At 40.0% G+C, this 22,341-nt stretch overlaps 1 protein-coding gene across 13 annotated transcripts in view; it reads right to left on the bottom strand.

Annotated features, from left to right (window-relative positions):
* Positions 1–22,341, bottom strand: part of UTRN (utrophin) — a 561,026-nt gene that overhangs the window by 428,818 nt on the left and 109,867 nt on the right. For all 13 annotated transcript variants that reach the window (XM_025295004.3, XM_045161922.1, XM_044924139.2 and 10 more), the window contains 2 exons: positions 20,178–20,239; positions 559–651 (listed from right to left, as the gene is read on the bottom strand). In XM_025295004.3, the coding sequence (XP_025150789.3) occupies positions 559–651; positions 20,178–20,239 (155 nt within the window). The remainder of the gene's footprint in view (positions 1–558; positions 652–20,177; positions 20,240–22,341) is intronic.

Here is a 22,341-nt window from a genome sequence, read left to right on the forward strand (position 1 = left end):
CACTCTTGCAAGAAAGAAATTCATCTTCAAAAGTGCATCTCTCTATACCTTTTATAGTAATTCTACCTCTGGTGTCAAAGTTTGTACCCATAAAATGCATCCTTTTCATTGGCAAAGTTACTTCTGTGTGAATATTAGGTGCCATGCACCTAAAGTATAGAGTTGGATTTGATAATGAAACAAACATGAAGATAATACTGAAAATCTGAATAAAAATAGACATCATCAGTTTTGATAACTTTTTTTTAACCATTTGTTAAATAAAATTAAACATATTTGTCTCTACTTTCCACTATTCAGAATATCATACCTTCTTTACATATCCATCCTTCTTTGTAATTCTCTACTGCCTGAGAGCAATAAAAATAAAAAGTAATTTTTTGGATAAAAATAGATGCCTTAATAAAGCCTAAATACAGCTCCATCAAAAAATTCATTAAAACCCTTGTTTTATGTTCCTGTATCAGCCTTTACATTGTAAGGACCCCCAGAGGGTCTTCAAGTATCAGCAATAAGAGATACTCCATTAGACTGGTTCTTGAACATAACATCTCTCACCAGTGAGGTTCCCGTGAGGCCCTCTAGAAGATCCAATAGCTTCCTTCCATCCTTGAGGTCTGTGAACATATCACTGATGGGTGGTTTTCCACTCTATAAAAGAAAAATACAACATCAGCAGCAGAAATTTCACACATAAATTGCAATTTTTTTTTCAGTTACAAGTCTGGGTGATCAGCAGACAATACAAATTTGCCTTGTATGGAAAAAAGTACAAAGAACTTTGAATTCTATAACAAATGTTATAAGCTAAAAGATATAAACTGCATTATTTCTTAGAAAAGGAGTAAATAAAACTGCAGTTAATGTCAATATGCTTTGAGTATGGTAAATATGGTTGACCATTGAACAACATAGTTTAAATCCTACAGGTCCACTTACAGGCGGATTTTTTTTTTTTTAGTAGTAAATATTACAATTTGGCAATAAGGAGTTCATGATCTGAGCCACAGTCAGCTCCCGGTCTTGTTTTTGCTGACTGTATAGAGCTTCTCCATCTTTGGCTGCAAAGAATGTAATCAATCTGATTTCGGTGTTGACCATCTGGTGATGTCCATCTTGTGTTGTTGGAAGAGGGTATTTGCTATGACCAGTGCGTTCTCTTGGCAAAACTCTTATTAGCCTTTGCCCTGCATCATTCCGTATTCCAAGGCCAAATTTGCCTGTTAATCCAGGTGTTTCTTGATGTCCTACTTGTGCATTCCAGTCCCCTATAATGAAAAGGACATCTTTTTTGGGTGTTAGTTCTAAAAGGTCTTGTAGGTCTTCGTAGAACCATTCAACTTCAGCTTCTTCAGTGTTACTGGTTGGGGCATAGGCTTGGATTACCATGATATTGAATGGTTTGCCTTGGAAACGAACAGAGATCATTCTGTCGTTTTTGAGACTGCATCCAAGTACTGTACTGCATTTCGAACTCTTTTGTTGACCATGATAACTATTCCATTTCTTCTAAGGGATTCCTACCCACAGTAGTAGATATAATGGTCCCATCACTTCATGGGAAATAGATGGGGAAACAGTGGAAACAGTGTAAGACTTTATTTTTCTGGGCTCCAAAATCACTGCAGATGGTGATTGCAGCCATGAAATTAAAAGACACTTACTCCTTGGAAGGAAAGTTATGACCAACCTAGATAGCATTTTAAAAAGCAGAGATATTACTTTGCCAATGAAGGTCCATCTAGTCAAGGCTATGGTTTTTCCAGTGGTCATGTATGGATGTGAGAGTTGGACTGTGAAGAAGGCTGAAAGCTGAAGAATTGATGCTTTTGAACTGTGGTGCTGGAGAAGACTCTTGTGAGTCCCTTGGACTGCAAGGAGATCCAACCAGTCTATCCTAAAGGAAACCAGTCCTGGGTGTTCATTGGAAGGACTGATGCTGAGGCTGAAACTCCAATACTTTTGGCCACCTCATGTGAAGAGTTGACTCATTGGAAAAGACCCTGATGCTGGGAGGGATTGGGGACAGGAGGAGAAGGGGACGACAGAGGATGAGATGGGCTGGATGGCATCACCGACTCAATGCACATGAGTTTAGGTGAACTCCGGGAGTTGGTGATGGACAGGGAGGCCTGGCGTGCTGCGATTCATGGGGTCGCAAAGAGTCGGACAGGACCCAGCGACTGAACTGAACTGAAATACTACAATATTATATGATCTGTGGTTGGTTGAATTCACTGATATGGAACTGGGACAGGAGAGAGTTAATTAAATTATTTGTGGGTTTTCAATTCAGCAGCATCAGCACCTATAATACCCCATGCTGTTCAAGAGTACAATGTATTCCTGAGAAGGAAGAGGTGATAAAAATATAAATGAGCATAGAGCACCTGGGTGCCGAGACCAAAGAAAACAGCGTATTCTTATTCCAGCTCTACACTTTACATTCACAGTATAACCGCGGCTTTCGCTATTTCCGTTAATGGAAGCAGGTCATGTCATCATCAATTTCAGCTCTCCAATTTCACTCTCTGGTGCTTGGTCTGTGCTTGGTCTGTATTTCTAGCTACTAACTTCTGAATGATTAGGATATTTTTGGCTCTGTGTCTAAACTCAGTATGAGTCCTGTATTTTAAATGACAAAACTTACATAATTTCTAAACTCTTTGTTTCTGATGTTGTTAGTTGTTCAGTCGTGTTCAACTCTGCAACCCCATGGACTGTAGCCTACTAGGCTCCTCTGTGCATGGGATTTTCCAGGCAAGAATACTGGAGTGGGTTGCCATTTCCCACTCTTGGGGAGCTTCCCAACTGAGGGATCAAAGCTGGGTCTCCTGAACTGAAGGCAGATTCTTTACCATTGAGCCACCAGAGAAGCATGAAGTTCCCCTGATGAATATATTCTATTGTCTAATGCCAGAAAATCCAAATTCATTCACAGATAGACCTTGTCTCTGTGTGACATCATAGTTGTATGCAACAGGACAATTTCTCATGGAAAATCTCAATATGACCATTAACTTAGTGAACCTAAATCACCAACCTAACTGTCTTCTAAATCACATGTTATTATAAAAATCAAAAAATTAATATTAGGTGAAAACGTTATAAAGCACAGTATAATAAATGTTGCATAATTATGTTGAATCAAATTATTCTCTTCCAACATGAAATCTCCAGAGATTAAGAGTCTTAGTTCTTATCAGTAATAAAAATATTTTATAACCATTAATTATTGTATCTTCATTATTCTTCACTTTAAAAAACATGAAATCATACGAAACAGAATTATACTGAGCTTGACATGGATAATCAGGAAGGAAACCATTCTGAAGTTTCCTAAAACTTTGCATTTTACCTTTTTTTCCTCTCCTCTTGATTTGTTACAATTTTGATTCTATATAACATATACTCAACCAATGGTTTTTATCAGGTGGCTTTTCCATAGTTCACATATTCTAAATGAAGGGAAGTATGGTAAAGTCTTCACCACAGAATCAGTAAAGAATAAACTATCATTTATTTATATCTGAAACAAGGCTGCTTTTTTATTTCCAGCTACCATTGCGTTAGCAGCAATGATGTCAGAAACACATGGATGATCTCCATCTATCACATAATAAACAGATTTGCATGATGCAGGAGACCAGATCCAGAGGCAATGCCTTGAGGCAGAGCAGGAAAGATTCCTGCACATTAAAGACTTCTTGGGACGGTTCCATGTTTCCAATGCGGGGTATGGGTTAGATCCCTGGCAAAGAAACTAGGATCCCACATGCCTCGAGGTGTGGCCAAAAATTTTAAAACATTTAAAAAAAATTTTAAAGACTCCTTACCTGCTGTCAATAAAAGCAAAGAGCAGAAATGGCCCCAATCATCTGCTACCCCTACCTTCTTCCTCTCAAAACCCACCCAAGTACACTTGAGCAAAGTAGCCACCAAATACCCAGATTCCCTTTCAGGAAGAGGTGAACAATTCTGGTCTTAGAGCAAAGAGACAAGAATACAGGTAAAGTTCATGGAAAAAACAATAGGGATATCCCAGCACAGAAAGGATCTTAAGAATACAGAGGACATAGGCAGCTAAATAATGTTTGGGCAGCATTTGTGATTGTTGCTGTTTAGTCGATAAGTCATGTCAGACTCTTTGCAATCCCATGGACTGTAGCCCACCAGGCTCCTCTGTCCATAGGATTTCCCGGGCAAGAATACTGAAGTGGGTTGCCATTTCCTTCTCCAGGGGATTTTCCCAACCCAGGGATCGAATGCACATCTCCTATATTGATAGGTAGATTCTTTACCACTGAGCCACCAGGAAAGCCCCTGGGTGGCATTTATCCATTCTCAAATCCACTACAGTATCCATTTTCCAAAAAAGAAATAAAGTAACACAGACCAGCATAGAATAAAATATAGTACATATATTAGTCAAGGACTTCCCTGGTAATCCAGGGGTTAAGAATCCACCTTCCAATGCAGGATTCCATGTTCATTCTAACTTGCTGCTCAATCTCTGGTCAGCAAACTAAGATCCCACATGCCACAGGGCAAATAAGCCCTCGCACCACAACTAGAGAAAGTCCAACAGGCCACAGTGAAGAGCCTGTGCGCTGCAACAAACAGCCAGTGCAGCCCAAAAACAGAATAAACACATAAATTGAAAAATACATAAATAAAAGTATTAGTCCATATTACAAACAGTTATGAATGCCCATTCAGAACCTAATTGTAGACCAGCCTCTTACCAGCCATGTACCTTTGGAAAAGTGGCCTTTCTACATCTACTGACTCATCTGATGATGACAGAGATTCAATTAATGTTTGGAATTATCATTCATATCAGAAGCATAACCTTCATGCTTTCTACTGTCATAAAAGTGCCATAAAATGTCAACAACAGCTGAAAGAAAGGGTAAAACAAATAAGCACTTCATCTCAGGCAGGCATGTAAAAGCAAACTCGGAACTTGGGTATACGTTAGTGAATAATCCTGAATTTGAAAGATCTTCCGAGTCCCAAATTCACCAATTCAATGACCTGTATGGATACATCCCATTCAAAAACAATGAACATGATTCTACAAGAGCACACCTGCACTTTATGTATGCACCATGAGATAAGCATAACTCAGCAGCAAACGCAGTAGATTCTTCCTTAAGCTCCAGTGCTGCTCAGTGGTTAAAGCAGGTGGCATTCATCAAGAGGCAGCGTTCATTTTCCTGCATCACACACCCTTTTTCTCTCTCTTGTCCAGCTCATTCATTTGTTCACTGAGCAACACATCTTCAGAAAAACTCCTTGTGAAGCATTCTCTTGAAACAAAGGTAACTGAGACATAGTTCTGTCCTTCTAAAAGTTAATCACTCATACAAGGTAAATCAATGCCTTTATATTTTTAAAAAGCCAAAACAAATACAACAGTAACAACTCAACTGCTTTATTCATTTTCCAAATTTCAGGAAAATACTGATGGCAATCCTCGTGAAATATGCTTTGTGCTGAGTCCCTATTCTCCTAACTCCCCCACCCCACTCCCAATGATGACATGGTCATTGTGACTTCCACCTGGTACCTTCAGAAGCACCACATACACCTGCAGGAAGGAAAATACAGCCCCTGGATCTCCTCAGTGGAGATTTTTTCCCTTAAATTAGGTTTCATTACAATATAGATTATACTAAGCTCAGGAGACCCTAGTTCGATTCCTGAGTCGGGAAGATCCACTGGAGAAGGGATAGGCTACCCACTCCAGTATTCTTGGGCTTCCCTTGTGGATCAGCTGGTAAAGAATCATCTGCAATCCTGGGTTCAATCCCTGGGTTGGGAAGATCCCCTGGAGAAGGGAAAGGCTACCCATTCCTGTATTCTGGTCTGGAGAATTCCATGGACTGTATAGTCCATGGGGTCACAAAGAGTCAAGAGTCCGGCAGGACTGGTGACTTTCACTTTCATTTTCATGAAAAGACACTTAACATCCATTAGAGAGAGGCAAATTAAAATCACAATGAGAAACTTACCTCACATCTAAAATAGCTAATTTAAAAAGCAGCCACAACAGAAAATAACAAGATTGGAGAGAAATAACAAGTGCTGGGGAGCAAGTGAAAATACTGGGACCCTGTACTTTGCTGGCAACAGTTTAAGACGACGCAGCCACTGCGGAACACTGTTCCGTCATTCCTCAAAATGTTAAAGTACCAGACAACCCGAAGGCAGGAAGGGACCAGGGCTCCTACAAATTCAAAACTGTGATCCAGAACTTACATGTAAAACACACATTCACCCTCCCCACACCTATGGCCAATCACTACAAAATACTGCATATTTCTGAAAAAATACAATTCAGGAATGTCCCAAACACAGACGGAAAGAACCATGACCCCTTTCCACCTACCAACTAGTAGAGTTACACCTGTAGGTATGGTGATTCAGTGCTTTGTGTCTTACAACAGAGGGCAGAAAATGTCTTTTGTAAAGGTTTAGATAGTATTTCATTTAGTCTTTGCCAGCCAGGAGGCCCCTACAGAAACTTCTCAAGCCTGTTGTCATGATGTAAAAGCAGCACAAGCAGTATATACACAGATAAGCCAAAGGGAACGGTGACTGTGTTTCAACAAACTTGATCTGTGAACACTGAAATCTGAATTTCATATACTGTCCATGCATCATGAGATCTTTTTTTGATTTTGCTTTCATGCGAAAAGTGAACTCATTGGAAAAGACTCTGATGCTGGGAGGGATTAGGGGCAGGAGGAGAAGGGGATGACAGAGGATGAGATGGCCGGATGGCATCACTGACTCGATAGACGTGAGTCTGAGTGAACTCCGGGAGTTGGTGATGGACAGGGAGGCCTGGCGTGCTGCGATTCATGGGGTCGAAAAGAGTCAGACACGACTGAGTGACTGATCTGATCTGAAAAATGTAAAAACCAGTCTTAGCTCATGGGCCATACAAAAACTGACAGTGGAAACATGAAAAGTTTAGACATAATAATAGCATGACTTACTATGTATCGGTTATGTTCTAAGAGATCAATACAGATTTAAATGCATTCTTTGTTTCTTTAAATAGAACTTTAAGGTAAGAAAACTGAGACACAGAAGTGACATGGCAGGTGAGAGGCAGAACCAGGCAATGATACTACAGGTCTGACTCCAAACCCAGGTTCTCAAAGTCCATACTGAATTGCAAATAAAATTATGAGAGCACGGGGTCCTGACATATAGGGAAGGAAACAGTTAATTAGAGGTGAGGTGGGAGGAGAAAAGGATGGGGTATATTTATTTAATGACTTCCCAAAGACAGCAAACAAGATATATGCCACAAGTAAATAAACTAAGAATGAAAATTCTGTTCCAAGTTCATGGCTTTAAAGCACCTCTGGTACCTTCAAATCACAGGCTCTAAACATGGGATCCACCCTCGGAAACAGCTGGAAATGTCAGAAGTCATTGCTGAATAAAAATAAAAGTTGATTCAGCCCGACAGTTAAACTCTTATTTAGATTTTTAATTCTCTGCCGAGACTTATCTGCAGAAATTTCTCTGACAGAGAGAATACAGTTTAATAATTCAATTGGACAAATATTTGGTGAATACCTCCTTTGTGCCTGGCCCTGCAGAAATGCCAAACTCAAGTCACCCTCCCCATTTACAAGCAAGGGTTTCCATAGTTTTTCAATAAACACAAAATAGTACAAATGAATAATCCTGAATTTGAAAGACAAATAAGCCTTGAGCAGCATTTAGCCTTTTTTCTTGTTTAGTCACTAAGTTGTATCTGAATATTCTGCAATCCCATGGTCTGTACCCCGCCAGACTCCTCTGTCCCTGGGATTTCCCACACAAGAATACTGGAGTAGGTTGCCATTTCCTCTTCCAGGGAACCACCCCAACCCAGGAATTGAACCCAAGTCTCTTGTGTCTCCTGCATTGACAGGCAGATTCTTTACCACTGAGCCACCTGGGAAGCCCCCATAGATATGGCATCAGTTCAGTTCCGTCACTCAGTCGTGTCCGACTCTTTGCGACCCCATGAATCGCAGCATGCCAGGCCTCCCTGTCCATCACCAACTCCCGGAGTTCACTCAGACTCACGTCCATCGAGTGGGTGATGCCATCCGGCCATCTCATCCTCTGTCGTCCCCTTCTCCTCCTGCCCCCAATCCTTCCCAGCATCAGAGTCTTTTCCTATGAGTCGACTCTTTGCATGAGGTGGCCAAAGCACTGGAGTTTCAGCTTCAGCATCGTCCCATACACACACACACATATACACACTCTCACACATACACGTATATAGTGTATATGTGCTGTGCTCAGTCACTCAGTCATGTCTGACTCTTTGCAACCCCATGGACACAGCCCACCAGGCTCTTCTGTCCATGGGGTTATTCCAGTCAAGAATACTGGAATGGGGTGCCATTTCCTACTCTAGAGGATCCTCCCAACTCAGGGATCGAACCTGAGTCTCTCGTGTCTCCTGCATTGGCAGGTGGATTCTTTACCACTAGAGGCACCTGGGAAGCCCATATAGTGTACATGCCATCATATTTTTTGCATTCTTCTAGGTCAGTCTGATGCCCCAATCAATTTTAAAATGATGCTCCAGCATCTGATAACATATTGTAAGTTTTATAGTCTCTCTCTCTCTTTTCTTTTGAGTGATTTTTTTTGCAAGGAGTTATTTTAAAAACTCAAAAGAAGTGAATGATTTGCTTTAATACTTCTTTTAATATTTGAAAAAAGAATCTTTAATTTATGAATCCCAAATCTCAGCACTAATAAAAATGTACCTCTTGTAATTCTTTTTTTTTTTCCTTAAAAATCAATAATGCATCAGTGAGCACTATGTACAATGTCATTTTGGTTAATTATGTGTATGTGTAAAAGGATTTCTTTTAAGTATTTTACAACAAAAATGTACTTTTTCTCTTGATGGCAGAATTAAAAGTGGTTTTAAAATGTCTCTTTGGATTTACTCTACCATCTAATTTTTGTAATGTGTATTAACGTATAAAATAAATATACACTTTAAAAAGTGAGGTGAAGTGAAAGTCACTCAGCCATGTCCAACTCTTTGTGACTCCATAGACTACACAATCCATGGAATTCTCCAGGCCAGAATACTGGAGTGGGTAGCCTTTCTCCTCTCCAGGAGATCTTCCCAACCCAGGGATTGAAATCAGGTCTCCCACATTGCAGGTGGATTCTTTACCAGCTAAGCTACCAGGGAAGCCCAAATCATTTTAAAAATGGTATCAAAGGAGCTTCTCTGGTGGCTTAGATGGGTAAAGCGTCTGCCTGCAATGTGGGAGACCCAGGTTCAATTCCTAGGTTTGGAAGATCCCCTGGAAAAAGGAACAGCAACCTACTCCAGTACTCTTGCCTGGAAAATCCCATGGACAGAGGAGCCTGGTAGGCTATAGTCCATGGGGTTGCAAAGAGTCGGACATGACTGAGCAACTTCACTTCATCAAAGGTCCGTCTAGTCAAAGCTATGGTTTTTCCAGTAGTCATGTATGGATGTGAGAGTTGGACTGTAAAGAAAGCTGAGCGCCAAAGAACTGATGCTTTTGAACTGTGGTGTTGGAGAATCCTCTTGAGAGTCCCGTGGACTGCAAGGAGATCCAACCAGTCCATCCTAAAGGAAATCAGTCCTGAATATTCATTGGAAGGACTGATGCTGAAGCTGAAGCTCCAATACTTCAGCCACCTGATGTGAAAAACAACTCATTGGAAAAGACTCTGATGCTGGGAAAGATCGAAGGCAGGAGGAGAAGAGGGTGACAGAGGATGAGATGGTTGGATGGCATCACCGACTCGATGACATAAGTTGGAGCAAACTTCAGGAGATAGTGAAGAACAGGGAAGCCTGGCGTGCCTGAGTCCATGAGATCGCAAAGAGTTGGACACAACTGAGCCACTGAACTGACTGAACTGATCTCTAGTAAAAATTAAGCAAACTGATGAAATTAGGTTCATAATAATTATAAAGCATACAGCTTAATGGATGAAATGAAGAGTGCATAATCTTCAGTGCCTACTTTATGATTCAGTCCCATGGCGAAAGAGTGAAAGCTGCACTGCTTCCAACTGAAAAGCAAAACAAGAGTAATAAAATGCCAAGGAGGTCAGTAAGCACCTTGACAAAGGAAAACCGGCAAAATGCACCACAGTCACTTAAAGAATGAGTGCGTGCATGGCTCTCGGCCAGTCTCTTTAAGAATTCATGGTGGTCAGCACAAGTCCTTATGAGCTGGACAAGATTCCATTTAGAAGCCTGTTTGGAAGAAGGGAGGGCAAGAGGAAAAGGAAGGAGAAAGATTCTAGAGAAGCAGATGGCTCAGGCAATCCAACTCACGTCACAGTAGCTACACAGCAGTGATAATTGCTGTGCTCACAAAGGAGCCAAAGTAATGAAGGTGCATTTGCCTTAGAAATTATAGAATACCATAAAATACAAGTTAAATCCAATAATATCTTTCAGAAAATCAAAAGTTATACAGAGTGGAGTAAGTCAAAAAGAGAAAAACAAATGCCATATATTAACGCATACATATGGAATCTAGAAAAATGGTACAGATGAAACTATTGTGCAGGGCAGGAATAGAGACACAGACACAGAGAACAAACATGTGGACACAAGCAGGACAAGGGGGACAGGATCAACTGGGAGATTGGGATTGACATACATACACCACCATGCGCAAAATAGACAGCTAGGGAGACGCTGCCGTACAGCACAGGGAACTCAGCTGGGTGCTCTGTGATGACCTAGGTGGGTGGGATGCAGGGTGAGGAGGTCCAAAAGGTGGGGAACATATCCATACATATAGCAGATTCACGTCTTGGCACAGCAGAAACTAACACAACAGTGTACAGCAATTACACTCCAATAAAAATTACTTAATTATTTTAAAAGGTCATACACTATGTAACAAGAAGTGCCTCAGAAGGTAAAGAACCTGCCTTCAATGCAGGAGACCAGGGTTTGATCCCTGTGTCAGGAAGATCCTCTGGAGAAGGCAATGGCTACCCAATCCAGGATTCTTGCCTGGAGAATCCCATGGACAGAGGAGCATGGCGGTCTACAGTTCATGGATAGGACCGTGCAACCAACACTTTCAGTAAAAACAAAAGTAACTGAGATAATACTGAGAAAACCGGGATGATAAGGAACACAATCCTAAAAGAAATCAATCCTGAACATTCACTGGAAGGACTGATGCTGAAGCTGAAGTTCCAATACTTTGGCCACCTGATGTGAAGAGCCAACTCACTGGAAAAGACCCAATGCTGGGAAAGATTGAGGGCAGGAGGAGAAGGGGACAACAGAGGATGAGATGGTTGGATGGCATCACTGACTCAACAGACCTGAGTTTGAGCAAACTCCAGGAGATGGTGAAGGACAGGGAAGCCTGGCATGCTGCAGTCCACGGGGTCACAAAGAGTCAGACATGACTAGCCACTGAACAACAAAAGGCTCCCACACCCAGCAGCCAGGGGCAAGGCTACTTGCACACTCCATGAACAAATAACCAGGTGAGGTCTGTTGAATCAATAAACAATACAGCTCTTTCCATATATGCTCAACTAGCAAATCAGTGGAAATGGCTGCAGAATCCAGTGCCTCAACAGACAGGCTTCCATGGAAAAGGGCAAGGCATCAGTTAGGGCATTGATAGTAGTAATGTAAAGGTAAAGAAAAGATTTCTTTTGTTTAATAAAGGAGAGGCAGTCACCCTGCCCCTTCCTTCTCCTTAGGGTCTCTCCTTAAAGACATAACAGGCCTAATTTGGGGGTCAGGAATTTGATAAATCCATCCTCAATTTTCCAGTGCAAAATAACAAAGACTTCAAAATCATCTCAGAAGTCTCTCAGGACATTGACAGGAGACCAGCACAAGGAGCATCCGTTTGTCTTTCCAGGAGAAACACACTTACTGTTCTTTGTTCTACTTTATTGTATGTTTGTATGAAATTCTGTCCAGATTTCTGGTCTTTTACTAACTATCTGTGTGCACCTCAGCTGATACAAACATTCAATAACAAATCATGTTTTCTCTGTATTCTATGTCAAATAGAGATCTTGTAGTTGACAGGATTTTTTTTATTTCCCCAACAAATTATAAAAATAGCAGTGTCAGCTCCCCCTACTTCCCACCCAGTCTGACTCCCATCAGGACTGGTCATAGTTGAAGAGTGGCTACCAGTAGCCACTGGGGCCAAAAGCTTCCTAGGTCAAGTACAGTTGAAAACGGTTCCTAGATCTCCTAGCCCTCTTTAACAGAAAGAGCTTCTTTTCCCCGAAAACCACCATCTCTTTAAGAATCCTCTCTTTATAACTCAGTGGCCCACAGTGTCTTAGGTCTACACATCCATGTGCCAATCAGAGCCCATTTCTGAAGGTGGAGATGGTGGAGTCACATGGGCTGAATGCAAAAGCACAAGGTAGGTGGCTCTGCTCTCCTCTCTCTAGGCGAAGGCTGAAAAGCCATTTCCTATCAGCAGATCAATCCCAAAATTGATTATCAATGACAAAGGCTTAGCATATACAACCAAATTTCCAAACTTGTTTACCGGTTACAAATACTAAAGTTCAGTCGCTAAGTCATGTCCAGCTCTTTGCAGTGCCATGGACTGTACCACACCAGGCTCCTCTGTCATCCAGTCATCCACCATCTCCCAGAGTTTGCTCAAATTCATGTCCATTGAATCAGTGATGCTTTATTTAACCATCTCATCCTCTGCTGCCCACTTCTTCTTTGGCCTTCAGTCTTTCCCAGCATTAGGATCTTTTCCTATGAGTCGGTTCTTCGCATCTGGTGGCCAAAGTACTGGAGCTTCAGCTTCAGCAATTGTCCTTCCAATGAATATTCAGGGTTGGTTTCCTTTCGAATTGGCTGGTTTGATCTCCTTGCCGTCCAAGGGACTCTGAAGAGTCTTCTCCAGCACCACAATTCAAAAGTATCAATACTAATAGGCTCAATCAAAATTATTTACTAAATCCTCAATATGTACAAACACAGCATGTTAAATAATGTTTAATATATATATTTTAACTTAACCACAGTAACTAAGTGAAGGTCATGTTTGCAAGTATGTTTGGAACCAAACCAATCAAACTGAATGAAAACAACAACAACAAAAACCAAATATTTACATAATATAGCTAAAACATGTCAGGAAGCTGTTCAGGAATATGAAATGCACTGTTCTGTTTGCTTTATGGGTACTGGTGAATAGACATAAATTGAAACTTAAGGAACCACGTGAACGCTTACGGCCCCCTAAAATAATTAGTTGGCCACCATACACATATTCATGAAAATAAGTCAATAGTAAACTCAGTGTGTAACTCCAACTCAAATCTCTACTACAGATGTTATTTATGGTCAAACAAGGAAGCCTGTACAGTCTCCCTCATGACACTAAGAAGGGGACTAAGCACATAAAGGCAGCTTTTGTTGCACTCTCCTACACATCCTTTCCCACTCCTATTTTTGTGACCCTCCCCATCCAGTGTAAACAGAGTTGCAAACAACAGGACTCTGAAAGCAATGTCCCACTGTCTCCAAATGGAACATACTGGGAAAGCTCTTCACATTGAAATGGTTTTAAAATGCTTCACAGATTTCCTTTCTGATGTTCTACACATTTGAAGTTCAAGTTTGGAACAGTAACGAAATGAAAACTTGGCTCATCTTTGTCTTCGAAAAAGGAAAAGCAGAAATCTGCCCAAACTGAAGTTCAGCATTTTTAAGTGGGCCTATTCTCTACCTAACCTTTATTCTTTAAACTTCCTTTGAGAACTGCCTCACCAAACTGATAAAAGAGCTTCTGCAATTTGTACATCTCTGCTCTGACAGATGAGCAGTTCTGAAAGTCAGCCAAAGAAAATGCAGGCTTAAAGTCAGAACAAATTTTCAAACACTGAAAGAGTGAGGCCTTCGCTGCCTCCCTTGGGAGAAGAATCCGCTAATAAACGAGCCTCTTAAAATCAGACTGAACAAAACACTCAAACTTCACCCACCAGACCATGGAATAAAGTGGGCTTAACGAGCCAATGCCTTTTTCCATTTCTGCTTTAAAATATATGTACAGCACAGATCAGGGGTACCACAAATTGGAAGGGTCCCTGATAGAGTTTTAATTTAGCATTCCTAGGTAATTATAATCTCCTATAAAGTTTCACAATAATGCCTCAATATTTCTTAGCAATATGAGGCAAGTAATTGTGCTCCAGTGTGTTTTATAGCTAAAGGAATAAAAACCAAGTGACCTGGCAAAAAAAAAAAAAAAAAAAAACTGGCTAATAATTTGCCCGAGGTCATAAATAAATGAGCAGCATACCCAGGAATAAGTGTTTAATTTCCAGATTCTCAACTCCTCTAGATAATCATTTTTTCCCATGCTTTCCATAACTTCTCAAACCCAACACTCCTAAATTATTCTACACTGTGTGACTTCTCAGGATAACCAGACTCCAAAGTGGCATGTATTCTGTGATATCCTAACAAGGACTTGCAGCAGAAAGAATATATATGTATAGTAAATGCTGTCTTAGCTATGAAAGTGTTACACAGTATTCTCAAACTCTTAACCAAACCCCTTATAGAGGAATGAATTGAGCAGATTTTAAGTTTTAAAGTTCATTTTTCATCATTTTGCACTAGTAGGTGCATCTTATTTGAAGAAGCCTCTCCCATAAATAAGAGAATCATACGTATTAAATCCAAATGATGATTTAACAATCTTTCCAGCACATCTCCACGACACCAGGTGAATGTGGAAACTTTGCATGGCTGGATTTGTTTTTGTGGATAAATGCAGCAAAAGCCCTAATGTTTGTTTCCATGAAATAAAGCAATTTATGCCATTCTGCACTCAATTCCACACTCTACTCCATCTATTTCCAAGACAATCACTTTCACCTGGTTTTTGGACATACATACTGTTAGACATTTAAATGTATGTTTCTGTCACTGCCATTCATTTATTTATTAAGCCTACAGACACTCATTGAATGCTTACTAAATGCTAGAAGTTGTGCCAGTTAATAAAATAGACAATCCCTACACCCATGGAACATACCACCGTCTAGAAAAGGGAAGACAAGTATTTTGAGATGCAATTAACTAAAAGACAATTATGGTAAGTGCTTCAAAGATTAACACTTTAGCATACAGAGCATATCTGCCAGAGTCTGGGAGCTCAGAAAAAGTGTCCTTGGGAAAGTGACATTTAAGCTCAGGCAAGAAAAAGGAGTAGGAGCTGCCTAAAAAAAGATGGAGGAAAAAGAATGTGCTAAAGCCATGAGAAGGTCCATTGCAGTGGCCAGAGTATAATGAGCTAGAGTAAAGTGAAATTAGAGTAGATTGGAGGGGCAACTTCTTAGGCTCTTGAAAGCCAAATAAGAACAAATAGACAGCCATTGAAAGATTTTACTGAAGAGAAAGAGGTATTTAGGCTTACACTTTAAGATACACTCCAGCTATTCTGTAGAAAATAGAAGGAAGGAGATGGATAAGGTGAACCATGGAAAGGAAGACCTAGTGGTAGATTATGATAATGGCCCACATATTCAGAGATAAATTTCTCAAATACTAAAGTCATGACTCTCAAACAAATGTATTATTAAAGTACATTAAAGGCTTTAACTCATTAAGCAATCAGGAAACCAATAAGGTATTACAACTGGTTCAAAGAAAAAATTTTAAAACCACATGTTAAATGCAATAAAGGAAAGTTAAAATAAATTGACAACAGATGCAAAACCTAGTCTACCCAAGGGGAAATAATCAATTGCATTCCAGCCACTCTGCATTTTTATGGATAAGAATCATTTCCATTACTATCTGTTTTCTACAACTCACTGAGTTGTACAGTAGCTAAAAGATGATGGAAGGCAAATACAGCCTATGGCTGAGCTGACAGGATTCCCACAGATTTTCTGTCCATCATAAAGGCTTTTAATTATTCTTAACTCAAATAAAAATGATTTGGCAAAAGGGGGTGTCAGTGTCAGGAAAGATGGAGAAAAATGGACAATGTTGAATGTATATGGTACTAGAATCAACAAGATTTGGCATTTGAGACTTTGGTTGGCGTGGGGGGATGTTCAAGGAGATGTCCAGGGAAGGAATTTAAAAGAAATTCCTAAATGGCAGAAGAGGCCACAAGGGTCTACTTGGATTTCTTAGCACAAGGACAGTACTGCTCTGTAGAGAGACTCACATTGCATGGAAAAAATAGACTCGATCAATAACATTTTAAAGTTCACCACAACATACCAAAGGACATGGATAAAAAAGAAATGAAATAAAATCCATTCCCTTCCATAGTACTTTATTTTCTCTTGCTAACCTCTGGAAAGAGGAGAGTGAAAAAGTTGGCTTAAAGCTCAACATTCAGAAAATGAACATCATGGCATCTGGTCCCATCACTTTATGGGAAATAGATGGGGAAACAGTGGAAATAGTGTCAGACTTTATTTTGGGGGTCTCCAAAATCACTGCAGATGGTGACTGCAGCCATGAAATTAAAAGATGCTTACTCCTTGGAAGGAAAGTTATAACCAATCTAGATGGCATATTCAAAAGCAGAGACATGACTTTGCCAACAAAGGTCCGTCTAGTCAAGGCTATGGTTTTTCCAGTGGTCATGTATGGATGTGAGAGTTGGACTGTGAAGAAAGCTGAGCGCCGAAGAATTGATGCCTTTGAATTGTGGTGTTGGAGAAGACTCTTGAGAGTCCCTTGGACTGCAAGGAGATCCAACCAGTCCATTCTAAAAGAGATCAGTCCTGGGTGTGCTTTGGAAGGAATGATGTTGAAGCTGAAACTCCAGTACTTTGGCCACCCCATGCGAAGAGTTGACTCATTGGCAAAGACTCTGATGCTGGGAGGGATTGGGGGCAGGAGGAGAAGGGGACGACAGAGGATGAGATGGCTGGATGGCATCACCCACTCGATGGACGTGAGTTTGAGTGAACTCCGGGAGTTGGTGATGGAGAGGGAGGCCAGGCATGCTCCAATTCATGAGGCCGCAAAGAGTCGGACACGACTGAGAGACTGAACTGAACTGAACTGAACCTCTGGATTACCTAGTGACACCAGGCCCAAATACAACCTGATCCCAAACTCAGCAAGAATCTGTGGGGAGTTTATGGAAATCTTCCAGTTCAGAAGTTCCCTTTTCTGATCATCAGTGTGGAAGCAGCTCGACTAACAGAATTAAAACAACGAGAAGAGAGGAAACAATGTGCTTGGAATTTAGTGTGACAGTTATGAGCTCTCCTCTTTATATCCAAATAATCATAAATCCTTTGATAACTGTGTTCTAGGCTCCTCCAGATTTCCTTCTAGACTTTGATTTCTTACCAGAAGTAATCGGAAAGGAAATGTTTCCAGGGGCAGCTCTACTTTGATATTTTTTTCTCCAAACAACCTTTTAATAGTAGCCATAATAAAAAATTTAAAAAAAAAAAAAAACTGTTCTTGAAAAAAAAAAAACCTAATAGTGGTCTTAACAAAAGTTGTTCTTGAAAACAACAACAAGCTTTTAGCTTCCATGTCAGTCTACATAACTGGACCTTTTACTATAACTGATAATGTTACTTAATTATTTCATTGTCTTGCTAATAATTACAGGCTTCCTGGGGCAAAGAATTTACAAGGGACTTAAAGCCTTCATTTAATATTACAAAATAATATACACATTATAAATGTATACATTTAAATATCAAGTTCACTAAACAAGCTATTCTAGTACTACTGGACTTTGTGTTCAGATCTTTTTAAAGACATCACTGCTGTGCTGTGCTTAGGTGCTCAGTCGTATCCAACTCTTTGCAACCCCATGGACTGTAACCCACCAGGTTCCTCTGTCCATGGGATTCTCCAGGCAAGCATACTGGAGTGAGTTGCCATGCCCTCCTCCAGGGGATCTTCCCGACTCAGGGATCAAACCCAGGTCTCCAGCATTACAGGAGGATTCTTTACCGTCTAAGCCACCGGGGGCATCCAAAGATATCAATGACCCATGATAAATACTAAGTTACTTCTTGAAAGAATTCGGTGGGGTGTATGACCCACATGATCAGTAAATACTGAGAACCATCCAGTGAAGGAGAAGTCCCAGGACAATAACAGAAGTGAGGATATTTTTAAAGCTCAGAGTGAAGGAGTACTTGGGCAGCATTGGGTTCAAGGGTCTAACCTTACATGTATCAGCAATGGCTATGGACCTGGAAAGGACGTGGTTTGGCCGGGTGATGCCCCAGTTCAATTATCTATCATGTGCTGTTAAGGGAATGTCTTGTCTGGGTCAGAGTCATGGCAATAATGATAAGCTTAAACATTTTCAGTTATTCTTGCTCAATTGTCATCTCTATTCTACTTTTCCTCTTTTTGTGTCCTACAGTACTATCTAGGTCTCTCTAGTCTCATGAACAGGAACAAAGCAATTCACCTAGTTTCAAATGTTACCAAATGCAAGCCTATCAACGCTACAAAGTTTTCAAATCAATCTTCAAAATCAGCTCTAAGGTGATTCTTCCACAATGACTCAAGCTGCTAAAAACAAGGTCTGCTTAACTTGGGCTGTCTAGAAAAGGACCATATTAACCTCAGTAATAGTCAAAATAGAGAATCTCCCACAACTGAGCACTCATGAGACCCTTGGGATGAAATATCTCCTGTATAGACTCTCTTCGTTCCTAAAACCATGTTGCCCAGAATCTGATCCACATGAAGACGATTACTTCAAAAGTTTTGAATAATGTTGAATCTAAAGCACCCACACGTTAACTGTACCTCTTGAACAAAACAAAATTTTACCAAAAATCACCTATGTCTGCTTCAGAGTAATCCTACACTCAAAACCACCAATTATGGAGTAATTCTCTTCCTTGACCCTCTATCAAAGTCAGGCAGTTTTCACATTCCTTACATTCTCAGAAGCAAGATAAAATATTCCTCAACAAAAACTTGGAACACCTAAAAATACACTGCAATCAAACAATGAACTGTAAATAGTGAGACATGGAACAACTTTTAAACTGCACTGCAACTCAAAGTAATCTTAAAACATTCTGATTTTGCCTCAAAGAAATGCCAATGTTTATTTTCCTGAACTTTGCGACATTCTCAAATGGAAAAATAAGAAATTTTAAAACTAAAAACCCCAAAACAGGGTTTCTCTGAGAAACCTTTAGTTTTTTGCATAGTCCTATAATCAAAAAATCTAAAAATTCTTCTCCCATCTCAGATTTAGAAGACAAAATTCCAACTCCAATGACCAATGAATAATTATATTAGAACTAGTTGAAAAAGAGTAATATCAATTTCTCTCTTCAGCATTCTTGCTCCTAAAAAAATATTAATCAAAACTTGATTGTGATCCAAGTGGTTAGAAATGCTGAGAAAGAACAGATTTGGGGGAAATAAATCAGGAAGTTCAAAAGGACAGAACAACAGGGCAGTAAACAGTATTAGCCAGACCTATCAGTATGACAATCCCCGAACACTGCACAAGGTAGAAAAAGCTACCTGAATGATAGCAAATTGATTTTAACCAGGCAAAAATGAAATCATCATCTTTTTAGCTAAGTAAGCACAAAAATTTCCCAGTGAGATATTATTTCCTAAATGCACCAAGAAGTCACAGAATCCAAAGCAGCAAGCTAGCAGCTTCATATCTAGAGAATGCTGTTGTTATTTTTTTAGTCACTAAGTTGTGTCCGGCTCTTTTGCAAGCCCATGGACTGTATTCCGCCAGCCTCCTCTGTCCGTGGGATTCTCCAGGCAAGAATGCTGGAGTGGGTTGCCATTTTCTTCTGCAGGGTATCTTCCCGACCCAGGGATTGAACCCGTGTCTCTTGCATCTGCTGCACAAGAAGGCGGATTCTTTACCGCCAAGCCACCTGGGAAGCCCCTAGAGAATGTTAGATAAAAATACAGAGCTTTTTTACCATGAATGTTTATACCATGAACTTCTTACACCAGAATTTCTATTTAAACTTATTATAGAGAGTAAAGGAAAAATAAATATATCTGCATACTCAGAAGATTTCTGTTAGGTCACATATCCTGGGGAAGATTCACTGCACCTTCAACCAAACTCTACCAACAAGAATGAGTTATCCAAATTATCAGAGTTTTTGAAAGTCTCCATTACCTTTGAAAATCGAGCATTTATCCATTTGGTAAAGGTTTTCTTCTGCACATCATTGTGTTCATCTGTGAGAGGGAAAAGGAGAGAGAAGGGAAAATATTAGAGTTTATAGTTTTACTCAGGTGCTAAATAAGATTATCTCCATCCTGGAGAGTTTTACATTGTCTATTAGTAGAGTTCCTGAGGCACAATGATCCGTAGTTAATGAAGGGATGATTCATGGGTTCAATATGTATGGAGTCTGCTAACAAACATCCATAACAGAGGGAGGCCCAGACACCTTTCCAGAGAAGCTGGCTTTCTCACCCCACATCTCAGCATGTCGCCACCAACCATTAAATCCATGTTCATGAGAAAAGAATCAAGACATTGCTTTCAAAGTATTATATACATATACACATAGACTTTCTGTTGCATTTTGTTTAAATACAGTTTCAGCATGACAAAAATGTTATAGCATGTTCAAGACAAAAAATGGAAATTCTCTTTTCAAAAAAACTAAGAAACTCATGATTTCCCCCCTTTTCATACAATTCCTATAGAACAAAAACTACAATAAAGTGTATAGCTAATTGTGTAACCCATTTTCCTGTATAAAGACTGACATGACAAAGTTTTAATGATCTTATCTTTGAAAACAATCTACACCCACCACTGGGCACATACCCTGAGGAAACCGTAACTGAAAAAGACACCTGTACCTCAGGGTTCATTGTAGCACTATTTACAACAGCTTGGACATGGAAGCAACCTAGATGTCCACAGACAGATGAATGGATTAAAAAGTTGTGGTATATATACACAGTGGAATATTACTCAGCCATAAAAAGGAACACAACTGAGTTAGTTCTAATGAGGTGGATGAACTTAGAGCCTATTAGATGGAGTGAAGTAAGTCAGAAAGAGAAAGACAAATCTCAAATATTAACACATATATATGGAATCTAGAAAAATGGTACTGATGAACCTATCTGCAGGGCAGCAACGGAGATGCAGACAGAGACAACAGACTTGTGGACACAGGGTGGGAAGAACTGAGAGAGTCGCATTAAAACATGTACATTACCATATGAAAAACAGAGAGCCAGTGGGAATTTACTGTATGACTCAGGGAGCTCAAATCCTATGCTCTGTGACAACCTAGAGGGGTGGGAGGCGATGGGAGAAGGGAAGGAGGTCTAGGAGGGAGGGGACACATATATACCTATGGCTGATTCATGTTACTACATGGCAGAAACCAACACAATAGTGTAAAGCAATTATCCTCCAACTGAAAATATACAACCTCCCTAAAAAAAAAAAAAGGAATCTACACATTTTACAAGCAGAGAAATCACAGAAGTTTATTTCTTTATTTTTTAATGACTAATGTTGGCTTGAATTACAAATTCATTGTCCAGGTCAAACAAATAAAAATTGACCTTAAAAAATCTAAAGCATCCTGAACCTCTTGAAGATGGGGAAAGTGATCTAATTAGGTATAAGGAAGTCATGTGAAATGGGAGTTAATAACACTTACAAGGCACCGTGAGGGCTGGTGGATACAAGCGGAAACACTTGGCAAAGAGCTGGCATTGAGCTCTTTGTTGTTATTCTAGTTATAATTATTATGATAGTATATGTGTGAACAAGACAAAAATATCCATGTTACCCTTTCTGTTACTTCTAATCATACCCTCTTCAATTGCTCCTCAATTATCTGTTAAAATGAGCAACAGTCATTGTTGGCATAAATCCTACAAAGGAGCATGTTAACAGTCTCTGTTCTAAAAGCTGTGTAAGGAATATCTGGAATAATGCAGAAAGCTTGTGGTACTGTCTGAACACACACACACACCTTGTTCTACTACTGTCCATGTAAGGAAAATATGGAAGAAAGCTTGTGGTACTATCTGAACACACACACACAAACACACACCTTGTTCCACTACTGTCCATCCTGCCAGGCTGCTTCCCACATGATAACAGTAAAACAGTAACAGAGAAGGCTCAAGTGCGCTCTGTCCTCAATGCATCAATTTCAAAGAGCTGCCTTCAACCCAGACCTCCTCACTCATCTCTAATAGCATAATTACAAGTTCAACCACGACTTCACCAAGTTAGTGGTATCTTTGGGCCTTATTCTGTTCTGGAAGGAGAGCTTGTAATTAAAAGGTCACTCCTGCAA

The sequence above is a fragment of the Bubalus bubalis genome, chromosome 10 (genome assembly GCF_019923935.1).
Source record: "Bubalus bubalis isolate 160015118507 breed Murrah chromosome 10, NDDB_SH_1, whole genome shotgun sequence".
In the NCBI taxonomy this organism is placed as follows: Eukaryota; Metazoa; Chordata; class Mammalia; order Artiodactyla; family Bovidae; genus Bubalus; species Bubalus bubalis.